Raw genomic sequence first — 22,185 nt, forward strand, 5'->3', positions numbered from 1 at the left:
GGCCCAGGGATATCAGTTTCTGAAGCTGTGGCTCCACTCACTGTCAAAGCGGTTGTAGCCATGAACCCATGAACGGTCACAACTCTCCTGTCACCTGAACGCAGGTATCTGTATCCAGCCCTTTTCCAGCCCATGACTGCCTCAGGAAGCCATCTCCCACCCAGAGGCTGTGTCAGGTTGACTCCAGATTCTTGGACTTGTGATTTTTACACGATATCAGCCCCCGCGTTGGGTCAGTCTTAAACAATAGGTTCCCCCTTAAATGGTGCCAGGTCACAGCATGGGAAATGACAAGACAAACCCCCTCCTTCAGTGCTGGAGGATTCTGTGTGTCACCAGAACCACCAGCTCGGTTTGAGCCTTACAAGAACTGTGGATTTACACTAAAGGAGACATCTCTGTCACCCTCCAAGATTCAGGGAGCACTGTAGAAGCGGTGAGAGAAAGAATACAAGAGGCAAAGGATGGTGAGGAATGCTTTGGAAAGCTGTCTTCTCACATGAGGTGGCTGTTGCATTCATGACCTCATGGCAGGTCATGTGGTTACATGTACAAGAAATGAACAATACCGGGCCCATCAATATGCCATTGATATGAGGCCATCAATATGCCATGGATGAGGGAGTGCAAAAAAAAAAAAATGGCATCAAAATACAAAAGGGGGCCGGGTGTGGTGGCGCAAGCCTTTAATCCCAGCACTAGGGTGGCAAAGGTAGGAGGATCGCCATGCGTTCAAGGCCACCCTGAGACTACAGAGTTAATTCCAGGTCAGCCTGGACCAGAGTGAGACCCTACCTCAAAACAAAAAGAAAAATACAAAAGGGACAAGTGGAAAAGAGGGGTTGTGTAGAGATAGGGAAGGAGGAACAAAAGAAAACAATGGGAGATTATGATGAAAATACATTCCGTGCTTGTATGAAAATTTTCAATGAAGTTATTTTATTTTATTTATCTATTTACTTATTTTGGTTTTCTGAGCCCAGGTTGACATGGCACTCACTCTGTAGTCCCAGGCTGGCCTCGAACTCATGACAATCCTCCAACCTCTACCTCCCCAGTATTAAAGCCGTGCACCATCATGCCTGGCAAGAAGTTTCAAGAAAAGAAAAGTGGGGCTGGAGAGATGGTTTTGTGGTTAAGGCATTTGCCTGCAAAGCCAAAGGCTCCCAGTTCAATTCTCCAGGACCCACGTAAGCCAGGTGCACAGGGGCACATGCGTCTGGAGTATGTTTGCAGTGGCTGGAGGCCCTGGCGCACCCATTCTCTTCCTCCTCTCTCTCAAATAAATAAATAAAATTTAGCAAAAATAACAGTGGGCTCTCTTCACCAAAGCCCCCTGGCTTACCATTTGGACGAGGTTCTGCTTCCCTCCCCACACTGGGGAGCAGTGAGGCTAGGGCTATGTGCTATTTGCTACCTTTCTCTGGGTCACTCTCCTGTCTGGCCACACTCTTCAGCTGCCCATGGCCCACGTTATGATTCACAATGTTCTTTCACACTTCCTCCCTTTTTTCTCTGTTTACTATCCCAACTCTTCTCAGTCACCGCATCACAACACAGGCTCACCCCAGAAGCCTTGACGAAGTGCTGCGCTGTGCTGTGTAACCAGCTATAATTCAGAAACCTTCAAATGGAAATTTCTTATGCTACAATGTCATTTTTATGACCAAAAGTGAAACTAAGAAAGCATGCACTATTGGAAGAGAATGCAGTGGCTATGGTGTGGATGCTCCACCAATGGGGGAATGCTCCCTTGCCCTGTGGAGAGGCACTGATGGCTTTGATACTGTTGGCTTTGGGGTCTGGCTGCAGCTTTTTCCCAGTATGGCTGTCCCATATTAATCCCAAAGTGTTTGAACTAATCAGTGTGGGCAGGGAGTCATGCATCCTAACTTTCATTTCTTCTCTCACACAGCTAGCTAATTAGAAACATAAATGATTAAATAGACAGACGGACAAACCAAATACTAAGGAGCCAGTAAAGGGAACTGTGGAGGGATCAGTGAAAGAAAATTGGATACAACAGAAAGCCATCAAAAATAAAAGTTGGCCATGTTAAAGACATATCAAAAGATAACATTTCAACAAATTTAGTTAAATGACATAATTGGCCTTTATTAGTAATTAATGAATTAGAGACGACAGCTCATCTGAAGATAAAGAGGTGCTGGGCAGGAAAGAGTGGCTGCTTTTATAAGGTAACTTGAGCATGAACAAGGAAACAGTAACACAAGCATTTCTCAGAGGTTCCGCTCCAGTTTCATACCACTGCCATAAGGCAAATATTGCAATAAAGTTAGTCACTGAAAGTCTTGGCTTCGTCAGGCTTTGCCATGTCAGCTTGTTTACTGCTTTTGTATCCTAATTGTCTGCGCATGAGCACATGATGTTATTCTCATATGGTTGCTCACCCATCCCGATTGGGTGAAGCAAAATCACCTGATGAGACTTAAGCCAATCAGACGACGCTATACAATCACATGACCATAAGTATATAAGCTTGGCGCTCCGTAGGGTCAGGGTCCTTCTCTCTTTCAGTTTGGAGCTCCCAATAAAGTGTGCTTGAGAAGAATCCTGTTGTTGTCGTTCTTCCTGCTGGCGGGAGGGGCGCAACAAGTGGTGCCGAAACCCGGGAATTTGTCAGCAAACGGCCAGTTGAGAGGACCCCTGAGGATACTTCCGAGGGAGGATTCAGAACTCAACACATGGAGCGGCGGTACCGGTAAGTCCCCTGGTGCTATATGATAAGTTTTTGCCTGTAACTGATCTATAAGTAACGTATATAAGGTTGCAAAATGGGACAACACCACTCTACCTTTTTGGAGCCACTTCAGGAAGTATTAAAACAACGTAAACTTAAGATTTCAGATAAAACTCTTAAAGGGTTTTTGGAAGAAGTGGATATGATAGCGCCTTGGTTTGAGCTGACTGGGGGTTTAAATTTGACCTGCTGGGATAAGTTAGGCAGAGACATCGACCGTGAGTCAGAAACGCGAAAGTTGCGCGCAGGTACACAGCCCTTATGGCGCTTGGTGCGATCATGTTTGGAGGACAAACGTTGTGAAGAAGTGATCAGGGAAGGCCAACGCATATTAGCACATCATCAAGATAGTATGTCAGAGTCTGAAGAAAGTAAAAGGGGACAACAAAAAAAGGTTAAAATGAAAAGTGAACCTAGGTTTCAGATAGAACAGAATAAATGTGCACAGAATAAAAGTAAATCACAAAAGGAAGGGCCACATTCAGGTCCGAAGCTATATCCAGATTTAACGGAACTTGCAAATTTATATACAGAAAGTTCTAGTGAATCTGAGGGAGAAGAATTAACTCCAGAGAAAGAACAGGATTTTGAGGAAGTAGAGACCAAGTATGTTCGGGAATGTTCTAGACCCAGACAAGATGGCGTCTTTACTCCTCCTCCAGCTTATGCCTCTACAAGTAAAAAATGTAAACAACAAGATGGCCGACTTCCGTTCGGGGCGTGTCCTTCGTCTGGATGTAGTTTGATAAAACCAGAGACTTGGAGAAAGCTGGCTAGTGCTTATCCAGTTTTTGAGACTCCTGATACACATGTTAGATACCATGAACCTATAGGGTATAAGGAGCTCAAGGATCTTGCAGAAGCCGCTAGAACTTATGGGATAAATGCTTCTTTTACTATGGTGTTGTTAGAACGACTTACCAATAGAGCTTTGACCCCAGCAGATTGGTTTGGAGTCTCTACAACTTGGCTGTGTTTCCCAGTATCAACATTTGTGTATTACTCCTTTGCAATTTAATTTTACTGCTTCTTTTAATCAGAGTCGCAAGCTAGCTGAATTTTTGGCAGGAAACTGGACGCTTGAAGGAGAGCAGCTATCTCGGAAGTTATTGTTCCAGATTGTACAGCTGAATGGAACTCATCTGGAGCCAATCTCTTTGGGAGATTTTACTTCTTGGCTATCTTCTGCATTTTCTTTCTTTAAGGAATGGGTGGGGGTGGCTATGTTTGGAGCAGCCCTTTTGTGTGGTATGGTGTTCTGTCTCTGGCTTATCTGTCGAATCAGACGACAACGTCAGCAGGATAACATAAAGATTGTTCAGGTACTTATGGCTTTGGATCAAGGAGCATCTCCACAAGTGTGGCTGGCAAGCCTGCGAGATGGTTAGTTCCACCCTGCCTATTGTAAGGCCTTTGCACACCAAGTGACCTTGTTGTCATTGCACCTTGGAAGGCTTACATCCCATGGTTAGTTCCACCCTGCCTTATGTAAGGCCTTTGTACACCAAGTGACCTTGTTGTCATTGCACCTTGGAAGGCTTACATCCCTGCATGAGCAGCCTTTGCACCCCGAAGGGATTTTTCTCATTGCACTCGGGAAGGTGCTTAAGCAAGTTTTTGGTCTTAGGCTCTACCCTCGATCGGACTGGCCATCATGAGGGTTGGTCCTTGATCGGGTATCCTGAGGTTCAAAACAATTTTTTAAAGGGGGAACTGTGGGAAGCCATGCTGGCTTCATCAGGCTTTGCCATGTCAGCTTGTTTACTGCTTTTGTATCCTAATTGTCTGTGCATGAGCACATGATGTTATTCTAATATGGTTGCTCACCCATCCCGATTGGGTGATGCAAAATCATCTGATGAGACTTAAGCCAATCAGACGACGCTATACAATCACATGACCATAAGTATATAAGCTTGGCACTCCGTAGGGTCGGGGTCCTGCTCTCTTTCAGTTTGGAGCTCCCAATAAAGTGTGCTTGAGAAGAATCCTGTTGTTGTCGTTCTTCCTGCTGGCGGGAGGGGCGCAACACCCCACTGCATGTAAAAGTGATGCTTACACTATGTTATAACCTATTGAGTGTAAAATAACATTATATTTAAAAATAGAGGGCTGGAGAGATGGCTTAGCAGTGAAGGCACTTGCCTGCAAAACCTAAGAACTCATGTTTGAATTTTCAGGTCCCATGTAAGCCAGATGCACAGTAAGGCAAGTGTGCAATGTGGCACATACACGCACAAGAGGGCACACTTGTCTGGAGCTCATTTGCAGCAGCTGAAGGACCTGGCCTGTCCATTCTCTCTCTCTTTCCCCCTTTCAAAATAAATAACTAAAATATTTAAAATATAGATATACCTTAATTTAAAATTACCAAACATGGACTAGAGAGATGGCTTAGTAGTTAAGGCACTTGCCTGCAAAGCCTAAGGATCCAGATGCACAAGGTGAAGCAAGCATGCAAGGTCCCATGTGCCCACTAGGTGGCACGCATGTCTGGAGTTCAATTGCAGTGGCTGGAGGCCCTGGCGCACCAAGTCTCTCTCTTTCACTCCCACTCTCATAAAAAATACCAAACATGACACAGAGACATGAAGTGAGTATATGCTGTTGGGAAAATGAAGCCTATAGGCTTATTTGATTGAGGGTCTTTTTATTTGGGAAAGAAAAAAAAAATCTATGGTCATGTGCCAAGAACACAGAGCAAAGCGCACTGAAGTGAAATGCGGCTGCACGGAAGACAGATCAGCCTCCTTCGGGGTGGTCTCTGTGGAAGGGCTGGAGCTGAGGGCGACATCCTGCTCGTGCTGCATGAAACCCGCCTGTTGGGAGATTTGGCTCTTTCTTCTCTGTCCCTTGGCTTCTCAGGTTTCATGAGTAATTTCAGTTTGGTAACGTGCAGCTTTACCATGAGTGACTCCAGTTTGCCTTGATCTGCTCTACTGGGACCTACTGCAGGTATGCCCTTCAAAACAATGACCTCTCAAATTTCACTTAGCAGGGGGAAATTGAAAATTATTCAAAGATAAGAAAGACAGAGGGGACTTGGCGCCCGGCCTCCCCTGACTGCTGGGAGATGGTGCACGTGGGGGGCGCAGTGCTGGGGCTTCGCTGCTCTGCTGGTCCTCGGTGGTCGTTGGGGTGGAGCCTAGAATCCAAGACGTGGGGAAGGGCGGCGGGGCTTCCCCCGGGGCTGCCGGTATGCTTGCTGGCAGGCCCAGGTCGCTGTTGCGCTTTGGGGGCCGAAGCAGGGTCGCGGAAGGACTTGCGGGCGAGGAACCACCGTGGCTTCTCCGATTACCACCCACAGCATTTATTTGCCTGACCTGGGTTTCGAAGACTTAACCTCAACCTCGAGGACACCTAAGGGGCGATCCGACCCCAAGCGTTACGTAACCCAGTCGGCATTTGGCTAATACCATGGCGAATACCATGCAGGACAAACGACCAAACAGGGATCAACTTTTGCTGGAGTTCAACCCAGGTCCTGGGATCCTGACTCGGGCATTACTTGAAACTGGTGTCAAAGTGGTTGCACTTGAAAGTGACAAAGCTTTTATTCCACATTGGGAGTCCTTAAGGAAAATATGGAATGAAAATCTACAAGTGGTTCACTGTGACTTCTTCAAATTAGACCCCAGAAATGATGACGTAGTAAGACCACCCTTTATGCTGTCACATACACTCTTTCAGAACTTGGGAATAAAACCAGTTCATTGGTCAGCAGGTATTCCTTTAAAAATAATTGGAGTCTTTCCAATTAAAAATGAAAGAAATGTGCTTTGGAAACTTCTATGTGATTTGTATGCCTGTACATCTATCTATAGATATGGCCGAGTAGAACTAAATATATTTATTAGTGAAAAAGAATTCCAGAAACTAGTGGCAACACCTAAAATACCAGACTTGTATCAAGCATTAAGTGTGCTGCCGCAAGTGGCTTGTGAAATGAAGGTCCTGCATGTGGAGCCTTTGTCGTCGTTTAATACATTCACCGAATATGGGCAACTCTCACAGCCAAAGCACAAGGAACCATTGCAACCAACAGCAGAAAACCTGTATTTTATTCGCATGACTCCTCATATAAATTTATTCACAGAACACTTAAGTCCTATTAACTATGATATATTTTTTCACGTGGTAAAGCACTGTTTTGGAAAGCGTAAGGCCACATTAATTCACCATTGACATTCACTGAGTTCGGTGGATACGGTAGATATACTGGAGTATGAAAGAAGCAAAGATGAAAATAACTCAGATACACCCTAGACAATTTAAACGCCTCTTTGAAAGTGTGGGGTGTTCCAAAGGTTGTACTTACAAATAGCTCTATGATGACAGCATGGGAGACGTGACAATATAAGGCAATGGACTGTTAAGACGTTTGTTGGAGCAGATTATGTGGAAATTATGACACAAATGAAAAACCTAAACTTGAAAACCTCACATCCCTTCATCAGAATGTAACTGTTGTGGTTTGGCACAGGCTGGACAAAACTTTACTTTTGCAGTTGATATCCTTGATACATTAGATAAAATTGTGGCTGCTATTTTATTCACAACTAAATAAAATGGAAAAAAAAAAAAGACAGAGGGGAGTTCTAAATGCTGTGAAGTTTGGTAATTTGGTGGTGAGAAGTCAAAGGATTTTACATTTACTGAATAATTTCAACGTAAAGGTAAGGTTATTTCCTGTAAATGAGAGGGGGAACTGGTGGGTTATATCTAAAGAAAATAGAGAGGAGGGCTGGAGAGATGGCTTAGTGGTTAAGGCACTTGCCTGCGAAGCCTAAGGACCCAGGTTCAATTCTCCAGGTCCCATGTAAGCCAGATGCACATGGTGGCACATGTGTCTAGAGTTTGTTTGCAGTGGTTAGAATCCCTGGCATGCCCATTCTCCCTCTCTAATGAATAAATAAAAACAATTTTTTAAAAAGGAAACAGAGGAAATAATAAAGACAAAACCTACTATAAAGAATTACCAAAGAAAACTGATTAAAAGAGTAAGTAGATAAAACTGGTCAAGTACACAATGGAATTTTATTCAGCCATAAAGGAAAATGAATTCATGACATTTGCCAGTAAATGAATGCAATTGAAAATCATTATGTCAAATGAGTACGTTTCCTCTCATATGCAGACAGAAGACTTAATTGTGCATGTGTGCCTATGGGCTTGGACTGTGAGAAGTGAGGAGGAGATCTTAAAGGAGGGAAGAAGGAATGGATGCAAGGGGCATGAAGCAGAGGTTGGATATATTTTCAGGAGGCAGGGGACCCACAAGAGGTAGGCAGGGAGGAGAGGGAGAACAATGGGAAAGGGAGGAAGGAATTTTCCTGTTGCTGTGACCAAACACCTGGTAAGAAGCAATTGTTAAAGGCAAGGGTTTATTTGGGCTCACAGTCTGAGGAGATACAGTCGCTATGGCAGAGAAGGTGTGGCAGCAGGGGCAGGAGGCAGCCGGGCAGAGTCACGGGCAGTCAGGACCAGAGAGCAATGGATGCTGGAGCTCAGCACCCTTCCCCCTCCACGGTCACTCTAGCAGTTATAAACCGGAGCCAGAAAATCCCACATAGACATGCCCATAAATGCCACTCCAACAAGACCCTAACCCCTGTCAAGTTGACAAGTGACGTTAAAGTCATCACAGGGATGAACAAGAATAAATCACAGTGACATATGCGTGTGAAGATGCCATAATAAAATGATTGTTTCATATGCCAACTTAAACAAATAAACTTTTAAAACAGCATGAGATTGTAGAATACTGTAGACTAACTAGAAGGTCAAGTTTTACTGTGAAGGTTAAACCAACCCCACAATGCACAGCCTACATTCCCCAACAAGGAGGGTTCTTGTGGGGGAGGGAGGACAGGAAGGAGGCTAACGATGGTACCAACATGGCTGTTTACACACTGTGTACATGACTAATAACTTTAAAAAAAAAAAAAAACCGCATGCACAGTTTGAAGGTATTTCCTCTTCAGTGCTGTCTGGTCCTGTGTAGGCATGAAGACATGCCAGGGCTAGAGTGTTGGCATTTAGGTTATAAGGAGAGATTTGGCCAGTCAAGAATTGGAGCACTAGACCATAAGGTCTAGGGTGGAGTGATGAACCAGTTACCCACCAACTTAACCACTGTGTCTGTTGATTTACATCAAAATTGCCTCCTCATTCTACCTCCTGCATGCCTCCCTCACAACCTGGTCCCCAGCATCCTTTACCATCCAAGACACCTTCCCACATCCTACATTTCTTCTTGAATAGCTCAACCTCTCTTGCTTTTGCCTCCAAATTCTTCCACCGGATGTCGCTCAGGGTGCTAGGGAAACATGGAAGTCCTTCAGCCACAATGCACAGGGCATGCTCATTCTTCTCAGCCTGCGAACCTCTCATCTTATATGATCCAGTTCATAAATGTACCTCTTAACATGCAGATGGCCCACATCCTAGGCATCACAAATGGATTAAGTATGTAAGGAAACTATTAGGAAAATACCTTGGAGAGAAAATAGAAATAGAGACGGAGGAAGTTGGAAGGTCTGTTACGCCACGATATAAGTCTTCCCTCAAGTGAAGGAGAGAAGAAAGGAAGGTGGGAATGGTGTTTTGGGGGTCTAGGGGAAAAAAGACAAGGCCATAGAGAAATCCTAGAGCCAAAGATAGCCTTCTAAGGAGTCCTGAATCTTCTAGGAACGAGCCTCCTTGATGACCCAACTTGACCAGGCGCTATCTGAAGCTGCCTGGGTGACCCCGAAGCACCGCAGAGGTGAGTGAGGAGCACAGCTGCGGAGCCCTGGCAGGATTTCTTTCCCTTACAGCTATCATACATGGCTCTTTTTAGCCATTAGCTAAAGTCTAAAATCTCTTTAAAAGCCTCATCCACCCCATGCCATCTGGTCTCCCAACTGACCACTCCAGCCTTCCCCTAGCCAATCGTTTCTGCTCCAAACTTATCAGACTTTGTCTAAATTCCAGAAATAGACTATGCCTAGTCGCACTGGCCAAGACCTTTCATGCTAAATCCCCTCCCAGGAAAACTCACCCTCATCCCATCTTGGCTGATTTTTTTTTTTAACTTTTTATTTATTTGTTTGAGAGCGACAGACACAGAGAGAAAGACAGATAGAGGGAGAGAGAGAGAATGGGCGCGCCAGGGCTTCCAGCCACTGCAAACGAACTCCAGACGCGTGCGCCCCCTTGTGCATCTGGCTAACGTGGGACCTGGGGAACCGAGCCTCGAACCAGGGTCCTTAGGCTTCACAGGCAAGCGCTCAACCACTAAGCCATCTCTCCAGCCCTGATTTTTTTTTTTTTTTAAGTTGACCTTTAGCACATGTTTTTAATGTAAGCTTAAAAGCAAGCTCTTACTTCAAGTTCCGTGCCTGCATTCCTCAGACTGGATCATACATTTTTTTCTGCGTTCCCATAGCAGTCAGTTCTTCATTTAAGACAAGTCACAAGTGTAAGGACCTGTCTACTGTCTGAATTCCCTGCAAAACAAGTTAGCTCCAGGGCAAGAGAGCCTGTTGTCTGCCTTGCTTTGGACTCTGGAGTCTAACACAAGATGTTGAGAGTAACAGAGGGTAGATATGTCAAAGTCCATTATTTCCATGAATATAAATATCAGAATGAACTCCTTCGCCCCTTACTCTGTACAATCAATATACACTGCCATAACTTTTTAATGTGCTCATAAAAATGTTCAATAACACACTTTGTCTGACTGGTAAAAAGACATCAGGTAAAAAGAAACTGCAAGCAAGAAATTAGGACATAAAGTTTTGGATAAAGGTTAGAACTTAAAAGGAAAAACCTTGAGGGTAACCCAGTACAGGAAAGTTAGGAAAATTATAAAAGAAGAAAACTCTATCAGTTTGCAAACAAAAATTAAGGCAAAGATCATACGCGCAATGTGATCACTTTGTGAACTCTATGAGAATCTAGCATTTAAATATAGGTATTTTTTCACACCATTTGGCTGCTGGGCTCTAACAGGCCTAAATTTAGCTTATACAGCAGAGGGCCCAAATACAAAGCCCGATCAGTAGGGAATCCCAGCATGAAGCAAATGACACATTCCAAAGGGTTTAACTGGAACAAAGTTTGAAGAAGCCACCACTATTTATAGAGATATGGCCAAGGTTAAAGAAATCCAGGGGTGGTGATGGAGTTAGCCACAGTGAAAAGCCACAGCCACCTCCAGGCTGCAGGGACAAGAGGGATGGTGTGCCTGAAACCAACCTGGACCCGGAGCCCATGGTGCTAGGGGAACAGATCTTCTGACAGCCCAAAGATAATGCAAGCAGAGGGAATAGGAAAAATATTGCTTCTCAAATGACAGCAATCAACTTGCCCAGTGCCTCTCTGGGCCAAACAGCAAGAGAAAGGTCTAGGGGATGGATATGGAAGAGAGAATGAAGAATGGGAAATGGTTCTTTGGGATAGAGCTAAAAGTAAATAAATCAATAACTACCACGATGGCTCATCTAACTTGTATTATAGCAAATCTGGAGTAACACATCCCAGCACTGGCTCAACAAAGGGACTTCTTTGCAAAGTCGCCGGCAGCTCAGGTTCAGTTCCCCAGCACCCACAGAAAGCCAGATGCACAAAGTGGCCCATGCATTTGGAATTTGTTTGCAGCAGCAGGAGGCCCGTGAACACCCATGTGCTCTTGTTCTTTCTTTTTCTTCAAAATAAATAAATGAATCAATAAAACAAATTTTTACACAAAAATATTTTTTGAAAAGAAACTATAAAAAGCTATGCCTGTGCTTGCTCGCTAATGACTACTGGTATCTGAGCATGTCATGTGTTTTCCAAGACAACCAAATAAGTAACAAACACTGTCTATAGGTCCTTTCCAATGTTAATATTTATTGAACTCTGTGACATATGTCAAGTGCGACCTGCTATTCCTGATGACGAACCTAGCTGGTTTTCATGGCTTTGGGGAAGAAAGTCTAGCACTGTTCAGGAGAATTGGCTCTCATTATGGAAATGTTTTACAATTGGCACTGGCCAGTATGGTCACCACCAAGCATGTTTGATTATTGAGAACATGAAAATGGCTGAAACTCGACATGGGTTGAAAGTGCACCTGATAGAAATGGATTATTTTTAAAATTTTTATTTATTTTTAAAGACTACTTATTTTATTTAAGAGAAAAAGATGGATAAAATGGGTGGAACCAGGGCCTCCAGCCACAGCAAGCGAACTCCAGATGCATGCACCACCTTGCACATTTGGCTTACGTGGGTCATGGGGAATCAAACCTAGGTCCTTTAGCTTTGCAGGCAAGTACCTTAACTGCTAAGCCACCTCTCCAGCCCACTTATTTTTATTTTTATTAATTAGAAACTCAGGTGTATGGACAAATCATGTGTTGGTCCCATTCTCCCTCTCCACCCCCACTCCACTAAGGGCCTTCCTCAACATGATTTCTGGTACTCACCATGGGACTATGGGTTATGAATGCAGCAGTCAGTCATTGTGGTGGGGGTGGAGGCAAGGAGGCAATGTCTCTGGATACTCCTTCTGACCCTGGGGCTCTTACAATCTTTCTGCCCCCTTTTTTTGGCAGTTAGAACTGGATATTTATATTGGAGTGTGTGTGTGTGTGTGTGTGTGTGTGTGTGTGTGTGTGTGTGTTTGTAGATGTGCATATGGATAAGCATATGTGCCAATGACCATGTATGTGTCCATGCATGTAGAAGTCAGAGGACAGGTTGAGACAGTTTCTCACTGGCTTGGAGCTCACTAGTCACTGGCTAGCAAGTGAGCCCTGACCTCACCTCCACTGTGCCGGGACTACAAGTGTGTCACCATGTTTATGTTCATGTGGATTCTGCAAAGAACACTCAAGTCCTCATACTTACATGACAAGTACTTGGCCAACTATGCCATCTCCTGATCCTTTTCTTAAAGTTATTAATTGAATTTTCGTGGCTGCTAGCAACTACCATACTGGATGGCACACTCCAGCAGGCATGTCTAATCTGTAGCCTGGGGCCCCTTGCTCCCCAAGACAGCAAGGAGTGCTGCCAAATACATTTGTGGGCGACCTTGATTCACAATGCCAACGGTTGGATATCTCTGTTAGAGACCATGAATATACAACCCTTGTATCTGTTGCTTTTCTATATAGTATGGGGATTGAGAGAGTTTCAAGGTGTTTTCTATCTCCTGACAGTCTTTACTTCTTAATCTTTTTTATTTTATTTTTTATTTGAAGGGAGGACAGATAAGGAGAAAGGAAATGGGCATGCCAGGGCCTCTAGCTAATGCAAACAAACTCCAGACACATGTGCCCCCTTGTGTATCTGGGGTCCTGGGAATTTGAACCTGGGTCCTTTGGCGTTGCTAGCAAAAAAGAAAAGAAAAAAAAAGAAAAAAGAAAAATATTGGTTTTCATGTGACTGCCCTTCCCCCACATGGGTACCCTGCCCAGTGGCAAATGCAGACCTCTGTCTTGATGGGTTCTGCATCCATGGATCCAACCATGGGAACAGACTGGGGAAATGGTCCAGTAGTTAAAGGTGCTTGCTTGCAAAGCTTATCAGCCCAGGTTCAATTCTCTAACACTCACATAAAGCCAAATGCAAAAGGTAGCTCATATGTCTGGTGTTCATTTGCAGAGGCTAGAGACCTTGGGGTGTGTGTGTGCATACACACATAGGCACACACAAACACTAATACTTGTAAAAAGAAAATATTTAGGAAAAAACATGTCTGTATTGAACACATGCAGATTTTCCTTGGCATTATTCCCTAAGTAATAAAGGATAACTTCTGTGTTCAGTCTTTACACTGTACTGAATACAGTAAGTAACCTACAGATGATTTAAAGTATATGGAAGGACTATGTAGATTACAGGCAAATACTATTAAGTTTTATATAAAGGACTTGGAGCATCTATGGCCTTTAGTAACCAGGAGGAATCCTGGAACCATTCCCCTCTGGATGACTGTACTGTGTTTGAAGAGTTGAAAGCTTAAGCCTTTGACCCAAACCAGAAAGACGAGTATACATTTTCAAGAGGTCCATTTCTACAAGCTGAGACCTCCATTGATTTCAGGACCTTCCTGATTTCCTTTCACTGTTGTCTATTATAGTTCTGAAGCCTTCAGACTCATGATATATTGTTATTTAAAACTGTGTGCAGTGGGCTGGAGAGATGGCTTAGCAGTTAAGTGTTTGCCTGTGCAGCCTAAGGACTTGGGTTCAAGGCTTGATTCCCCAGGACCCACGTTAGCCAGATGCACAAGGGGGCGCACATGTCTGGAGTTTGCAGACATGTTTTGCAGTGGCTTTAGGCCCTGGCGCACTCATTTTCTCTTTCTCTCTCTCTCTCTATCTATCTACCTACCTATCTATCTATCTATCTGCCTCTTCACTCTCAAATAAATAAAATAAAAAGTAACAAAAAAAAAAAACTGTGTGCAGGGCTGGAGAGAAGGCTTAGCAGTTAAGGCACTTGCTTGCGAAACTCAAGGACCCAGATTTGATTCCTCAGTACCCACATAAGGCAGATGCACAAGGTGGGGCATGGATCTGGAGTTCGTTTGCAGTGGCTGGAGGCCCTGGTGTGCTCATCCTTTCTATTTGCCTCCCCCTCTCCCTCTCTCTCTCCCCACAACACTCTCAAATAAACAAAAAAAATTAAATTAAAAAATTAAATTTAAAACTCTGTGTGCAAACCAAAACAACTAAATGCCAACATATTCACTCCATCCTCAAAATAGAGACAATTCTAATAACAAAGGCATCAAGTTGACTATCTTAAACATTATTCTTACATAAAATCATCACTTTTGAATTTTAATGCTAAGCATGTTTGTCTAAGCTTTTTCTTATAGCTCAGAGATACTTACTTAAAAATGTTAGACTGGAGAGATGGCTTAGCGGTTAAGCGCTTGCCTGTGAAGCCTAAGGACCCCGGTTCGAGGCTCGGTTCCCCAGGTCCCACGTTAGCCAGATGCACAAGGGGGCGCACGTGTCTGGAGTTCGTTTGCAGAGGCTGGAGGCCCTGGTGCGCCCATTCTCTCTCTCTCCTTCTATCTGTCTTTCTCTCTGTGTCTGTCACTCTCAAATAAATAAATTTTTAAAAAATGTTCAACTAATGCAAACCTCAATGTACAACATGGAAAGGTTTAAGAGCTATCACGAAGTTTTCACAATGGAAACTTCCTGCCACCTCCCTTGCAATGGTTTTACCTAAAAATTACAATAAACACTACTATTTCTTATTCAAAGCATCATATGAATGCCTAATGTTAAAAGCCAGATTTCAAAAGAATATTCTTGACAGCTCATATCCTACCTACATAGAGGACCAGATTAAAGACATCTGGAAAATAATTGAGATTCCAACACAATTCAAAAAGCTCTTGCTTCCATGCACAGGAAGTGTTACATATGCATTAATAAACCTGAAAAAAGGTCACTTTGAGCCATGTCAGAATGAGATTTGTTTCAGAGTTTTTCAATTCAATAGAATTTTTAACCTAAAAATGTAAACCTTAAAGTGAAACGCTTGGTTAGAATTTCAATTAATTTTTTAATGGATCTAATATTTTAATGTCAATGTTTGTAGAAGACTGCTGATGAACAGAGTAATTCTCAGTAAGAACCATCTTGGCTGTTTATACAACACTCCAGGAGTCTCGTTATTTCAGAGAATGCAATCTCATCAAGACCAGAATTCAACAAACATCCAGGAAATGTTTTTAAAATGATATTCAAAGATTCAAGAGAATTTGTGCATTGAGAAAAAAAATGGTCATTCCTCTTAGCTTCTACCACTATACACACTATGTGTGCAGTAAATAATGGAATTGAGAAGCATTTAGTATGTTGAGTATAAGTTAAATAAAAATTTAAAAAAAACTAATTCCACCCAAGTTTAGTTTAGTGAACCAGGTTATCAGGGTTACTTTTAAGAGTATAGATGAGTAAAGCTGGAGGGATGGCTTAGCGGTTAAGGCATTTGCTTGAAAAGCCACAGGACCCAGGTTCGATTCTCCAGGACCCACATTAGCCAGATGCACAAGGGGGCACAAGCGTTTGGACTTCATTTGCAGTGGCTGGAGGCCCTGGCACGCCCATTCTCTCTCTCCCTCCCTCCTTTTCTCTCTTTCTCTCTCCTCTCTCTCCCCCTCTCTCCCTCTTTCTCTGTCAAATAAATAAATTAAAATAAAATATTAAAAAGAGTATAGATGAGGGGTTGTTTACACCATCATGAATGACTCAAAGGTAGCTGTACCCCAATAAGCCCACCCCAGCATGGGTGACCCACACAAGTTGCATCCCTGGAGTTCCCTGCTCATAAGGGAAGGGCATTGTGACTCTACTAAATTTCCCTCAGTCTTGAGCCTTGAGTCTTTCCCTTCTCTCCAGGAGGGAATGTTCCAGTTCATAGGAGATAGCACACAATAGTCTACTAGTTCATCAAATCTTGCTGGAGTATTAGAAAGGAACTGTATTTTCATGTTGTAACAGAAGAAGGCTAAGCACTGTGTATAAGAACTCTGCACTTCCTGCCTCTGCCCCGAGCACTGTGGCTGCTCATATTGCCCTAGTTGTTAGCTCAGTGAACAGTCAAGGCACAGAGACACCACAGCAGCATTTCATTAGATGTGTCTTGAAACTTCCTATCCAAGTCCCTTCAGGGTGCTGACAAGGTACCTTCGAGTGAGTAACTTGGGGCTCAGAAGATGGCTTAGCAGATGAAAGTGTGTGCCACACGAGCGTGAGCAGAGATCCCCAGGGCCCACGTAGCACGCATCTGTAATCCCATCACACCTTCAGCAGGAAGGCAGACAGACACAGGAGCATCCACCAGAAGCTCCCAGGCCAACTGAGCCCGACGAACAGAGCAGCGAATGAGAGACTTTCCCTCTGAAACACAAGGACTGACACCTAACTTTGTCCCCTGACTTCTGTACACAGGCTGTGGCACACACAGTGTGCACAAAAACACACACATACACACAGAAAAGGAATGGAGGGAGGCAAAAAAGAAGGAAGGAGGGCAAAGAATGGTTAATTTATAAACACGAAACATCAGTGCCAAAGGGCACTCCCCTGGCCAGAGTGGCCACTATTTGTTTCCATCACATTCCAAGTGTTATCATTGTCAAATGGCCTTCTTTCTTTATATTCCATTTTGTTTTATTTATTGACTGAGGCAAGGTCTCACTCTAGCCCAGGCAGACAACATCTCATCTCACTCTGTACCCCAGGCTGGCCTTGAACTCACAGCAATCCTCCTACCTCAGCCTCCCAAGTGCTAGAATTATAGGCATCAGCCACTATGCCCAACTTTTCAAATGGCCTTCGTTGTATTAAATCAGAAGTATAAGTGCTGTGGTCTTCATAGCCATCCCTTAGATGAAAAAAACAGACCACTGCAATTCAAGCAATAGGCAGTTGTTTTCACACCAAGGGAAAGAAATGGATCATTTTCTAACCCAAGAATAAATAGGGTTTTGAAAACTTAATTTGAGAAAAGTAGACAGAAGCAGCAGCTGCGCCGGTGCTGTGTGCAGGTCTCCTCGGCGGGTGCGCGTGGTCGGGACAGCTGCCGCTGGTCGCCTCTGAGTCAGGACGAGTCCGGTTCGTGTCCGTGCGCGGAGTTCTCTCTCATCTCGCTCGGCTGCGGGAAATCGGGCTGAAGTGACTGAGTCCGCGATGGAGAGAGAAAAGGAACAGTTCCGTAAACTCTTCATTGGTGGCTTAAGCTTTGAAACCACCGAAGAAAGTTTGAGAAACTACTACGAGCAATGGGGAAAGCTCACAGACTGTGTGGTAATGAGGGATCCTGCAAGCAAAAGGTCAAGAGGATTTGGTTTTGTAACGTTCTCATCCATGGCTGAGGTAGATGCTGCCATGGCTGCAAGGCCTCATTCGATTGATGGGAGAGTAGTTGGGCCAAAACGCGCGGTAGCCAGAGAGGAGTCTGGAAAACCTGGAGCCCATGTGACTGTGAAGAAGCTATTTGTTGGCGGAATTAAGGAAGACACCGAGGAGCATCACCTTAGAGATTACTTTGAAGAATATGGGAAAATTGATACTATTGAAATAATTACTGATAGGCAATCTGGAAAGAAAAGAGGCTTTGGCTTTGTTACCTTTGATGACCATGATCCTGTGGATAAAATTGTATTGCAAAAATACCACACCATTAATGGTCATAATGCAGAAGTAAGAAAAGCACTGTCAAGACAAGAAATGCAGGAAGTCCAGAGTTCTAGGAGTGGAAGAGGAGGGAACTTTGGTTTTGGAGATTCCCGTGGTGGTGGTGGTGGAAATTTTGGACCAGGACCAGGAAGTAACTTTAGGGGAGGATCTGATGGATATGGAAGTGGACGTGGATTTGGGGACGGCTACAATGGATATGGAGGCGGACCTGGAGGTGGCAATTTTGGAGGTAGCCCTGGTTATGGAGGAGGAAGAGGAGGATATGGTGGTGGAGGACCTGGATATGGCAACCAGGGTGGGGGCTACGGAGGTGGTTATGACAACTATGGAGGAGGAAATTATGGAAGTGGAAATTACAATGATTTTGGAAATTATAACCAGCAACCTTCTAACTATGGTCCAATGAAGAGTGGAAACTTTGGTGGTAGCAGGAACATGGGGGGACCATATGGTGGAGGAAACTATGGTCCAGGAGGCAGTGGAGGAAGTGGGGGTTATGGTGGGAGGAGCCAATACTGAGCTTCTTCCTTCTTGCCATGGGCTTCACTGTATAAATAGGAGAGGATGAGAGCCCAGAGGTAACAGAACAGCTTCAGGTTATCGAAATAACAATGTTAAGGAAACTCTTATCTCAGTCATGCATAAATATGCAGTGATATGACAGAAGACACCAGAGCAGATGCAGAGAGCCATTTTGTGAATGGATTGGATTATTTAATAACATTACCTTACTGTGGAGGAAGGATTGTAAAAAAAATGCCTTTGAGACAGTTTCTTAGCTTTTTAATTGTTGTTTCTTTCTAGTGGTCTTTGTAAGAGTGTAGAAGCATTCCTTCTTTGATAATGTTAAATTTGTAAGTTTCAGGTGACATGTGAAACCTTTTTGAAGATTTTTCTCAAAGTTTTGAAAAGCTATTAGCCAGGATCATGGTGTAATAAGACATAACGTTTTTCCTTTAAAAATTTTAAGTGCGTGTGTAGAGTTAAGAAGCTGTTGTACATTTATGATTTAATAAAATAATTCTAAAGGAAAAAAAAAAAGTAGACAGAGAGGGGGTAGGAAGGAGGGAGAGAATGGGCTCGCCAGGGCCTCTAGCCACAACAAATGAAGTCAAGATGCATGTGCCATCTTGTGCATCTGGCTCACAGGGGGTACTGGGGAACTGAACCTGGATCCTTAGGCTTCACAAGCAAGCACCTTAACCATTAAGCAATATCCCCAGCCCATAAATGTGTTTTGAGCACCAGCCTTTGGTCTTATGTTCTACAAAGCTGGAGCTGGATGGAAGCCAGGCCTTTACAGAGCTCTACCCAGCTGTAGGACCAGCTTTATTTAGAAGCCAAAACCAATTGGAGGAAAACAAATAGAGCCCTCACAAAATTTCTGACCCAATTCAGATTTTTATCTGCTCACTGGGCCTACAACCTTGATCCCATTGTTCTCTCACTGTCCATGGAAACCTGGTTTTACCCTCTCCACACACCTGTTGACTTGAGAGGCAAGTCAGGATGTCCACTGAAACTCTTTGAACTGCCAAAGGGGCCCCAATTCCTCCGCTTTTTAGAAAACTTCTCATTTCCAGGAGCACCTTAGCAAGTCCCTTCCCACTGGTAAGCTTCCTGAGAGGTCACCGCTTGTCAGTGGTGGGAAATACCTTTAGCTCTACACATCAATATGTAACATTGGGCCACTGACCTCATCTGTGTTGAGCCAATCTCAAGGCCCTTCTTGCCCTAACAGTATATGAATGCTTCCAGAAAGAACTTACCATAATCAGGAATATTTGTTGCACTTACTACATTGCATGGATTGCACAAACACTATTTACATAATTGCACTCAACCCCTTGAATCCCCCCGCCATCTCCAGGTGAAAGGGACTTGAGCAAAATCTTTCTCCATTGATGAATCCAGCAAATTAACTAAGTGACCCTCTGAAGAATGACCTCAGCAAGGCGAATGCTGGCAAGGGGGTGGGGTTCCTCGCCCTTAGACACAATCTCATAGGGTCTCCACAATTGTGCTTGTCTCCAGCTTTTTTTTTTTCCTGCCAGTTATACGGTTATTGCAATGTTGAAATACAATGGCATAAACCAAAGAAATATAATAAAATCTTCTTTCATTAATTCAAGAGGATGCTTTGAACACATAAAGCAGATCACAAAAATGTACTGTTGAATTAAACACAGGAAAGGAAACAAAAATATTTGAGAAGTCTAGACATTCCATATTATACTGCTTTTTAAAATGTGTATCTTTAGGTCACATTTTAATGAAAACCAAGCAGGAAGTGTTCTATAAAAATGCATCATAACGATGACCTTGTGAGGAAGGCAATGTGGCTGTACATCTACAGGGATCACATATTAAAGAAAGGGACCTAACCTGTCAAATCAATGTCCAGTACTGATTTAAATTTAAATGAAATGTTTAAGATAATGTCTAGAATACTCTTTTCCTGCTCCATGGAGGTGACATGTATTAAATACTGGATGTGTACAATTTTTTAAGTTCTGACAGAAGCATATATTCATGAAACCATCACTGTGATGAAGACTATGGACATACTAGCCCAATTTTTTCCTCCTCCTCCCCCTCCTCCTCCTCTTCTTTCTTCTCTCTCTCTCTCTCTATTGTTTGTTTTTCAAGGTAGGGTCTCACTCTAGCTCATTTTCTAAGGAAAAAATGGAAAAATTTTTAATTTTTATTTATTTATTTGGGACAGAGAGAAAGAGACAGAATAGGCATGCCAAGGCCTCTAGCCATTGCAAACTCCAGATGGATGCGCCACCTTGTACATCTGGCTTACATGGGTTCTGGGGAATCAAACCTGGGTCCTTAGGCTTCATAGGTAAGCGCCTTAACCGCTAAGCCGTCTCTCCAGCCCTAGCCCCATTTTTTCATGCCCCTTCGCTATCATTTGCTTTTTCCCTCCCCATTAACATTCCAATTCATCTGTCACTAGATTTGCTTGCCTTTTCTAGAGCTTTATATAAATAGAATCATATAACATATACCACCCACCCTGCACATGAGCTTCTTACACTCCAGTGTAATTACCTTGAGATTCATTCATGCTGTTACATATATCAAGAGTTTGTTCCTTCTTCTTGCTTGGGATTCTATGTTATGGACATCACACACTGTTCATTCTTCTGGAGATGGATATTGGAGTGTTTTCTGTTTGAGGTTGTTACAGATTAAGCTCCTAGAAGCATGATGAACAAATCTCTGTGTAGTCATGTTCTCATCTCACCAGCCCACGAGTAACATGCTACGACACAGGAGGAGCATGTTCACTGCATTAAGAAACTTAGTTGTTTTCCACCAGCAGTGTACTGGGGTGCCAGTGACTTCCCATCTTTGCCACCACTTGGTGTTCTCAGTTTGTTTAATTTTAAACATTGCAGGGGTGCGTTACCTCATTATGGTCCTCTTACATTTTTTGTTAGCATACAAAGAATTAGGTTTCATTGTGGGTTGTTTTATCCCCCAAACAAAATTTGCTCATTTCCCTTCTCCCTTGCCCTCACTATGGCTTTAACCTGTATTTCCCCAATGACTCACTATGTTCAAAAGCTTATGTCCGTGCCTTTTCATTTTAATAAACATTCAAATGTCTCGTCCAGCACCCAACCCCTCCTCAGTGAGTCACTTTGTCTTCGTAATTAATATAATTTGGGAGTCTTAGTAGATTCTAGAAAGACTAAGTCCTCTGCCAGTCTGTGCTTTGCTTTTTCCTCTTTTATTAGTAATGTCTTTTGGGAAGCTCCTAATTTTAATGAAATACAATGCATCTATTTTTGAAGTTTACACGTGTATCCACGACCACCTTCATTTGTTTCTTAGCAGAACTCATGGCTCTATCCCCATAGAGCCAGGCAGAGACAAGTGTCCTGCAGAAGAATGGAGAGGGAGCTGAGATGCTCAGGCAGGAAAGGCCAAGGAGGACCTCAAGAGATGACGCCTTCTGAGGAAAGACCTAAAGGAGGTGAAGGACAGGAGGCACCCAGCAGACAGAGGCAAACACACAGGCCCAGACATTAAAGGACTTGTGGCCCTGATGCGCATGACCGCCAGGCCCAGGGCAGCGCGGTGCCACAGAAGCGGAAACCAGGTTGAAGGGATTTTCCACTCGCATCAGCCTCATCACAAAGTCAAGACACCCACCCGGGAAGACAGCAGGGACCGGCTGAGCAGCTGCTGAAGATCACAACCCGG

General features: G+C 43.7%; 1 protein-coding gene and 1 pseudogene across 2 annotated transcripts; both read left to right on the forward strand.

Moving 5' to 3' along the window:
* The first annotated feature begins 5,834 nt into the window (after window positions 1–5,834).
* On the forward strand, window positions 5,835–7,027 carry LOC101596963 (annotated as a pseudogene).
* A 10,265-nt stretch (window positions 7,028–17,292) lies between these two features.
* On the forward strand, window positions 17,293–18,993 carry LOC123463605 (heterogeneous nuclear ribonucleoproteins A2/B1-like). 2 transcript variants are annotated; one of them, XM_045159838.1, is made up of 2 exons: window positions 17,293–18,178; window positions 18,299–18,993. In XM_045159838.1, exons 1-2 carry the CDS (start codon window positions 17,455–17,457, stop codon window positions 18,481–18,483), a joined length of 909 nt encoding a protein of 302 aa, XP_045015773.1. In that variant the 5' UTR covers window positions 17,293–17,454; the 3' UTR covers window positions 18,484–18,993. The 2 variants fall into 2 exon arrangements, with proteins under 2 accessions (XP_045015773.1, XP_045015772.1); XM_045159837.1 differs by having other exon boundaries at window positions 17,293–18,993.
* The last annotated feature ends 3,192 nt before the right edge of the window (window positions 18,994–22,185 follow it).

This window comes from Jaculus jaculus, chromosome 9, assembly GCF_020740685.1.
Source record: "Jaculus jaculus isolate mJacJac1 chromosome 9, mJacJac1.mat.Y.cur, whole genome shotgun sequence".
Classification (NCBI taxonomy): Eukaryota; Metazoa; Chordata; class Mammalia; order Rodentia; family Dipodidae; genus Jaculus; species Jaculus jaculus.

What these genes read in the sequence shown, in the direction of transcription:
- LOC123463605 (XM_045159837.1), top strand. Translation starts at nt 17,455, where the DNA reads ATGGAGAGAGAAAAGGAACAGTTCCGTAAACTCTTCATTGGTGGCTTA.